The sequence below is a fragment of the Carassius carassius genome, chromosome 24, assembly GCF_963082965.1.
Source record: "Carassius carassius chromosome 24, fCarCar2.1, whole genome shotgun sequence".
In the NCBI taxonomy this organism is placed as follows: Eukaryota; Metazoa; Chordata; class Actinopteri; order Cypriniformes; family Cyprinidae; genus Carassius; species Carassius carassius.
The window spans coordinates 25,292,653-25,301,407 of record NC_081778.1 but is presented as its reverse complement, the minus strand read 5'-3'; the positions used below and the strand labels follow the sequence as shown (position 1 = coordinate 25,301,407).

Here is an 8,755-nt window from a genome sequence, read left to right as displayed (position 1 = left end):
CAGGAACTGAAATTCTAATTAAATTTATATTTATTCATTTTGCAGATGCTTTTATCCAAAGTGACTTACAGTTGAGGAATACAACAATACAGACTGGCAAGAAACAACATGTATATATAGATAGATAGATAGATAGATAGATAGATAGATAGATAGATAGATAGATAGATAGATAGATAGATAGATAGATATAGACTGGCATTAAAGGATTTTGGATTGAATAAGTTGGAATCAGTATCATGTTTGGTTTGTTGGTAGTTTTATGATAAAAAAAAAATTGAATAAAAATTATTTTAAGAGCTTTTCACTGGAATGTTCTTCTATGGCATCACTGTGAATCCAATAACGTAAAATCCAAACATGATCGATTTTGCAATAAGAGATTTATCATTAGGTATCTAGCCTTGCCCAGCAGAGGGCAGTGGTGTGTTTGCGAACGCACTGAAGAATGAGTGTTTCAGTATACTGTACTAGACTGGCATTGGAAAAACACTTAATAAATACAATAATTCAAAACAGATATACATAAAATACTTAAATGATTCAAGCTGTCCAAAATGTGTACAAACATGATCAACCTTTATTGGCAGTAACAAAAATACACAATGAAGAGTGAATTCACACCACGAAACAGATCAACTTATAGCATTCTGACATCGCTATTGGCATAATGTCAATACAAAAATGACAGATACTCTCAGATATGCTGAGCATCATGTCGAGTGCTGGGCGAGAAAGGCTTTTATTCTCTGCAGCAGCTCCTTCTTTACACTGTCAGGCACCAGGGCTGAGGAACACAAGTGTGTTATTAATGCTGATCACACTTTTTCTGTCTTGTTTTGATGTTGATCACTCACAAAATAAATGCATATAAAAATTTGAAGTCGTTTTATGTTTGCAAATAGTTCTTAAAGGGATAGTTCACCCAGAAATTTTAATTTGATGTTTATCTGCTTACCCCCACGGCATCCAAGATGTTTTTTGGTGAACTATCTCTTTAACACCCAAATAGTTCATGATGAAAAAACAGGGATTTACGATTAAGATCCACCTACCTCTTCCTTTGGGAGTAACACCAGCGACCAAGTCTTCGACAGTAACATTCTCTAAACCTTTTTCCTTGATCACTTCTGCAAACAACCAATGATACTTCTTCACAAATCAACAGTAAAGTGTATGCAATGCTTTTAGATAGATTGGACCTGTGTTTTTACCTTTGCAGAGGGCTTTGACCTGATCTCTCCAGCCACACTCGATGAGCTTGGCTCGAAGCAACTCCTTTAACCTTAAAAAAAGCAAAAGACAGTCCGTTTCATAAATTAAATGTAGTGTGCACTCATGGGATGCGTCTAAAATGTAGTGAATACCCTACCTAGACAGCATTTTTGAACACTATGCATATGATGCTAGACTTTTTTTTTCTACAGGATTCCCACACAATTCATTTTTATGACTTTGAATAATTTGTGACTACTCTCAAAAACACATCTGTAGACAATCAAGTACTTCGGAGCTTAGTATACTTCTAAAAATTACTAAAACATTTCTCAAATGTCTTAAGATGTCATACAATTCAGAAATATGTCTCAAGGAAGGCAAATCACAAGGGTTTGGGACTATGATGCCCAAAAACATTGCATAAGCAGCAGTATAGATGATTTTGACTGTGATTCCGGTGTTAAGCCTTTTTTTTTAACATTCGTTTCTTATTTAATTGGTTCCACATTGTTTGCAGATTTTTGCTTTTATTTAAACGGTGTCATTTATTTTATTTGACATCAAGGTGTATGACGTGCTTTCATGCTTTCTTACTCGTTTCGTTCATAAACGTTCTACGTTTCTTATTTATTTGGTTATATATTTTACATGTATACTTATTTCCAGTTTTGCATACCTCTATAAAACTTTATGCAAATTATTTTTTATATTATATTAGGCATAGCCTGCCCTATAGCATGGTGTATTTTTATTTGTTTTGTTGGCAAAAGTTATGTCTTATATTCAGGTGCTGGTCATATAATTAGAATATCATCAAAAAGTTGATTTATTTGACTAATTCCATTCAAAAAGTGAAACTTGCATATTATATTCATTCATTACACACAGACTGATATATTTCAAATGTTTATTTCTTTTAATTTTGATGATTATAACTGACAACTAAGGAAAATGCCAAATCCAGTATCTCAGAAAATTAGAAAATTACTTAAGACCAATACAAATAAAGATTTTTTTGAAATCTTGGCCAACTGAAAAGTATAAGCATGTACAGCACTCAATACTTAGTTGGGGCTCCTTTTGCCTGAATTACTGCAGCAATGCGGCGTGGCATGGAGTCGATCAGTCTGTGGCACTGCTCAGGTGTTATGAGAGCCCAGGTTACTCTGATAGTGGCCTTCAGCTCTTCTGCATTGTTAAGTCTGCCATATCGCATCTTCCTCTTCCCAGTACCCCATAGATTTTCTATGGGGTTAAGGGGAGGCGAGTTTGCTGGCCAATTAAGAACATGGATACCATGGTCCTTAAACCAGGTAGTGGAAGCTTTGGCACTGTGTGCAGGTGCCAAGTGCTGTTGGAAAATGAAATCTGCATCTCCATAAAGTTGGTCAGCAGCAAGAAGCATGAAGTGCTCTAAAACTTCCTGGTATGTGGCTGTGTGGCCTTGGACCTCAGAAAACACAGTGGACCAACACCAGCAGATGACATACCACCCCTAACCATCACTGACTGTGGAAACTTTACACTGGACCTCAAGCAACGAGGATTGTGTGCCTCTGCTCTCTTCCTCCAGACTCTGGGACCCTGATATCCAAAGGAAATGCAAATTTTACTTTCATCAGAGAGCATAACTTTGGACCAGTCAGCAGCAGTCCAGTCCTTTTTGTCTTTAGACGCTTCTGACGCTGTCTGTTGTTCAAGAGTGGCTTGACACAAGGAATGCGACAGCTGAAACCCATGTATTGCATACGTCTGTGCGTGCCGATTCTTGAAGCACTGACTCCAGCTGCAGTCCACTCTTTGTGAATCTCCCCCACATTTTTGAATGGGTTCTGTTTCACAATCCTCTACAAGGTGCGGTTATCCCTATTGCTTGTACACTTTTTTTCTACCACATCTTTTCCTTCCCTTTGCCACTCTATTAATGTGCTTGGACACAGAGCTCTGTGAAAGCAGATGAACGCTGCGGGTGGCGCCCGGAACAATGGCGCTCGGGCCGCAGAAAATGAGCCCAAAGCCCTCTGTAAAAGCCCTCTGAGAGACCATTTAAAGGCATCTGCAGGTGTTTTGAGTTAATTAGCTGATTCGAGTGTGGCACCAGGTGTCTTCAATATTGAACCTTTTCACAATATTCTAATTTTCTGAGATACTGAATTAGGATTTTTTCTTAGCTGTCAGTTATAATTATCAAAATTAAAAGAAATAAACATTTTTTAATATATCAGTCTGTGTGTAAGGAATGAATATAATATACAAGTTCCACTTTTTGAATGGAATTAGTGAAATAAGTAAAGTTTTTGATTATATTCTTTTTATATGACCAGCACCTTTATACGTAGGCTAAAGCGAGTTTGACTTTATTTTGTTGTTGCATTCAAGCAATTGACGCTAATTCAAAAGTGAAAGTAAAATGCGCACGGAGCTTTTAAGCGATTTAAAAGCGAAGGAAAGCGAAAATAGAGGAAATGCTCCCGCCCCCGCGGTGATACCGGTATTATCGGTTGTCCCACATCGATTAACCGGTGGGACAATTTCCACACTCTAATTTGCCAGGAACTTTCTGGGTTTTGAGACACAGTTCATGAATGAGGATTATAGACACTTACCTCTCCCTCTCACCCATCTCAATTAACTTCTGGTTAATGGCGGCCCTCATTTGTGATTCTTTATTCATATTAATCTGAAACAAGAATTGAAAACGTTTAAAGCAACGTAATTTCGTGCTCGTAGTGACAGTGCAGACGAACAATGTGCCAGCTCACAAAACACAATATTCACTCCTCGTTTTTACATCGAACATGAACAAACAAGACCGACATTAAGCTGGACTTTGTGGAAAAAATATTTTTTGTTACCAAACATGCCATTTTACAATTATCATTTCTCAGATCGATCATAGGTATTTATTTTTTATGGCACATGCAAGTTACGCCATATTAAGTTTAAGTCGTTGCAATTATCATTTAATATGATGTGATTTTGTAATAAACATACCAAATACTGATGAAAATACGCATAATGTTCTAATCGGAGTGTATGTGGACCACCCTGCTGTTGTTTGTAGCCGGCCGTTCCGTACACCGTTTACCTTCCCCACAGAAACACGCTCACCGGCGGAAGGTTCCTTCCAACTTAATGGTTCCTACGCAATGACATTGAATGACGTTCTTAGCTTGCTTGATGTACAGTAAAGCAAAGAAGACGCGGGTCTTAATATGATATTTCTGCTACTCTTATATATTTTTAATAGTCGTTGAAATAGTGTGCGCCATAGTTATCCAAATATGTAGGGAAAGCCCGAAACTGTGCTTACGAAAATATAACGTTTTTACTAAACTGCATTTTGAAAGATATGCTGTAGATTCGTACTCAGTACTCGTATTCAGTTAATCCAATAAGGGGAAATATATTAACCGATTCATTTTCCTTATATTAATCTTACAAGGCACTTGGAGCAATGGTTTTAGTCCTGCTGTGATAACAGTAGGCTACTACAAATACCGCAGTTATTACGCAATAAGGCTAGCAAATACTTACTGTATTTTTTATATAATATTAAATTAATTGATACAAAATAAATGTTTACGTTTTTCTCCATATTTATGAAAGTATCCTGCTCCACAAGATGGCGATGTGTCATAGAGAATGCAACACAAAATTCACAAGCGTCTGCTTTGCATGTCAGGTTAAGATTATTTGAGAATAAAAATGTAAAGGAACACCATGTGATGTCGGTCAAGCAGTTATGTGGCTCTTTTTAAAAATAAAATATTATGCCTTGCTCATAAATTATGTACTAAGTAGCTACATTATAAGTAGGCCTACACTTGGCACTGAGATACAATTAGGTGATTAAGTATGATTTAGCAGACAAATTTTCAAATTTTCCAGTAACCTAAAGTGAAAGTTCACCTAAAAAAATTAAGAATCTGTCATTTTTCTTTTATTCGCATCATTCAAATGACAAAAGACAAAACCAGATACACTTACTGGTTGGAAATTGTATTCCCTTCAAAGCAACATGGCTGTGTTGGCCTGTGTGCAAACTTTTCGGTTTTCTGCTTCCATGCACCTTGATTGGGAGAGAAGTTGCAGTGGAATAATAATTCAGGATACAGCAGCAGCCAGAAGCCCTTCAGTGAGGCAGAAGAAGTCATCCTGACTGGCTGTTTGATCCAGGCAGAACAGAACACCTGTGGTACAAACAAAGTCAGTCTCAAGTAACATTTTTTTCTTTCTTTTAAATAAATCCTCACTTATAAAAAATACATGATGCATATCTTTATCCAGCAAATAAGCATTAAATTGACCAAAAGGGATAGTAAAGCCATTGTTACAAAAAAATATATTTAAAATCAACAGTTCTTTTGAAGTTTCTATTCATCATAATTCTGAAAAAAAAAGTTATACAAAAAAATATTTAGCAGCAGCACTGTTTTCAACATTAATAATAATAAATGTTACATGAGCGTGAAATATTGCATATTAGAATGATTTCTGAAGGATTGAGTAATGATACTGAAAACTCCTGCTTTAACATAGTAGATTTTTTTCATAGTAGATTTTTAGTAGAAGTTTTCTTTGATTATACATATAAAGATCTTGGAACCTAATTAGTTGGGAGAGTGTAATGAATGCATTGACTAAAAAAATTATGTGTCAGGAGAATCAACAGCACTATAACATATAACTAACTGGACATCAATTCTTGCTCTTTAAGTCTGCTTTACAATTACTAATCTTAAAAATCATTGATAATGGCAGTAATAGCTAACTTCTTAAGTTCTAGGATCACATGTTTGGTGGTTAAAAAGTATTACAAATACTAAATGTTAATTTCCACCCAAATCAGCTAATTAAACCATGGGGGTGTCATAAACCGCTAAGCAAGTGTGGCATTGTGCTTTTTAAAGGGCCTTATTATGCTTGATTTGCAGACCCCATGACAGTCTCTTACCTTGGATTTGCTCATCTCTCGATTAATTACACACTCTACTGAGCTTTTGGATGCCTCATGATTTTTAATTGCCTTTGATTTACTGACATCTGTATCGCAAGCTCTGTGTTAAATGGACTCGGGTTCATTTGCCGTTAGCACCTTTCCAGACATTGTGTGTTGATTTTTATTGATATCGATCCATATGTGTGTTAAAGTCATGAACTCAGGCTTTGTGATTGAGGAGCGAATGAGCACTCAAGTGGAAACGTCCTGGCCTGACAGAGTGATTGATGGCTTACAAGGTCTGTTATAGAGTCATAGTGTCTCTTTATATGAGAGAAAAGGATGGGAAGATTGATCGTGCTCACACATGAGAACCAGTTTGTTAACTGATAGTCTGAGGGGTCCAAAAAGATTGTTCCTTATTTAGTCTCCTTTCAGCTTAACTTCAGACTTTTTATGCAAGGAGGTTTTCAAAATAAGGAATTAACTGTTGAAATATGAGCTGCAGAACATAATTTAAAAGTTTTACTAATGCTTTGAGATGTGCATTTATAATTAATCATCAAAAAAAAAAAAAGTGTAAGTGACTTGCTTGTTTCTCTGGGGCTAATTTTTTATAATTCATTAACCATTAAGTGAAGTGATGAGTGCAGCTGAGACGTGCCTAAGCAGAGAAATTTATTGAGATGTTTAAACAAGATTCTCCATGGATGAACAGTATCAGTCTCATCTGTGCTGAAAACGTTTACCTGCTGGCTAAACAGCAGCTTTAATCTAATAAAAACTCTGGCTTCAGTGCTTTTGAAAAACTTTGTTAAGCCCCAGGCCAGGGAAATAACATATTGGTCATAGCCTTTTGGGGTTAATAGTTAAAAGCAACTTAATTGATTCAGGAAGTTTCTCCAGGTTGTGTTTTATGGAAGGGGACATGGTGATTCACATCCTCTCTCCTCTACAGCCTGGTGCGGCACTTGATCTGCCACTTACAGCTGCTAATGCCTGGCAACTTCACAGCCTCCATTTAATTCATCATGAACTGGGGCAATTTGCCTTTGTTGTATAATCAAGACGTCATAGTTAAAGGAAGAAGAGAAATCGTGATCTTGCTTGGCATTATTCAGCAAACCATTGCATGCTGACTAACACTGTTTAAGAGCATCAGATGTGAAGATCATCCTCTTGCTTTGAAGATTTTGCTTGTAAAAAATATAATAATATGATAATTTACTACCTGTATTTCCAGTATCAACACATTTGGAGCACATAGTAATTTGATCTTTATGTTTAAACATATATATTTTTTGACAGCTCCCCCGGCTGCTGGTTCCTGAATTACATTTTATTTTATTTTTTATTTAAAATTTCTATAATATATTTTTGATTGTATATATTACAGAATGTTTAATATGAATAGAATATGTTTATATGATAACTAAAACTTAAAAATCATTTTCATTAATTGAGCTAAAATAAAATGAAATATAAATATTAGGTGAAAATAAACTTTTAAATATTAAATAAAGGCTATAATTACATAAAACATTTAAATGATAAAAGCACACAGCAAATTTACTAAAACCTAAACAAAATATTAAAATTATAAATTAATAATATACAATAACAGCTAATTCTAAATATTCTGAAATACTAGAATAACTAATTCAAAAGAATAAATAATATAATAAAAAAATACAAAAATAACACTGAATCAACGCTGTCATGATATTATTTCCTGTGGCTGCAAAGTGAGTTGTGAAATTGTATTTACAATGCAGGTTATTGGCTACAAAAAATGTCCAGTGAGCAAAGATTGCAGCACACAAGTTACATATCCTGGAAGTCCATATATTTGGTCAATTGCCATTGAGATGAATGGAAATGCTGGAAGTCCTTGGTCCAAACAATAGCTATTTTGGAAGCAGGCACTGTATTTTGCAAATCTTGATTATGATTATGCATGAGAAATTCAACTCAGTCATTTCTGACCCATCTGCTGCACGTCTCAAATGCATTTGTCAGTTTTGAAAAGTGTGATTATGATACTGAAATAAATGATTCTTGATTCTTAAATGAAGTCTTTCTGCTTGTGCTCATTACCTGATGGCACTGTGCAGATCTTCTCATGAAAGAGTTGGCGATCACAGGAGACAGCCTGAAGATTTAGGGCTCAGGTGGGAATGCTGAAGTGGGGAGGATGCGTCCTTCTCATCAGCGACACTCATTTGCTTCAACTTTAATCAGTGACAAACCAATATGGTGAAAATCACTCAGTGAGGAACAGAGCATGCAGTGGCATTCATTTGATGATTATGCATAAGTTGCTTTGGGAAATTGGTGATTGTGTCATTGAGGAAATCTTGTTTGAGATGCAGCGGTAAAGTACGTCTCTGGAGAGAAGCTGCACAACATACTCAAGTCTGGCATCAACGTTGTCACTGACCATCAATTCCTGAGCTTAATTAACAGGGAATCAGAATGCTTTCCATAACCCTGCTACTCCAGAGTAAACCCAATCTCATAATTCCTCCATCTGCCGCAGCAATCTTGACCTCAGCAGGAGCTTCAAATATTGTTTGCTTGTTTTTGAGTGCTCCA

General features: G+C 35.9%; 1 protein-coding gene across 1 annotated transcript; it reads right to left on the bottom strand.

Moving 5' to 3' along the window:
• Positions 1-560: 560 nt before the first annotated feature.
• On the bottom strand, positions 561-4,367 carry LOC132103690 (transcription and mRNA export factor ENY2). The gene is made up of 5 exons (XM_059508787.1): positions 4,213-4,367; positions 3,825-3,898; positions 1,215-1,285; positions 1,056-1,130; positions 561-787 (listed from the first exon to the last, which is right to left on the bottom strand). Exons 2-5 carry the CDS (start codon positions 3,890-3,892, stop codon positions 714-716), a joined length of 288 nt encoding a protein of 95 aa, XP_059364770.1. The 5' UTR covers positions 3,893-3,898; positions 4,213-4,367; the 3' UTR covers positions 561-713.
• Between the last annotated feature and the right edge of the window lie 4,388 nt (positions 4,368-8,755).

Coding starts and splice junctions, on each gene's coding strand:
- LOC132103690 (XM_059508787.1), bottom strand. CDS start 3,892: ATGAATAAAGAATCACAAATGAGGGCCGCCATTAACCAGAAGTTAATT. Junction 1,286..3,824: donor GAGATGGGTGAGAGGGAGAG/GTAAGTGTCTAT, acceptor GCTTTTTTTAAG/GTTAAAGGAGTTGCTTCGAG. Junction 788..1,055: donor TGTTACTCCCAAAGGAAGAG/GTAGGTGGATCT, acceptor TGTGTTCCTCAG/CCCTGGTGCCTGACAGTGTA.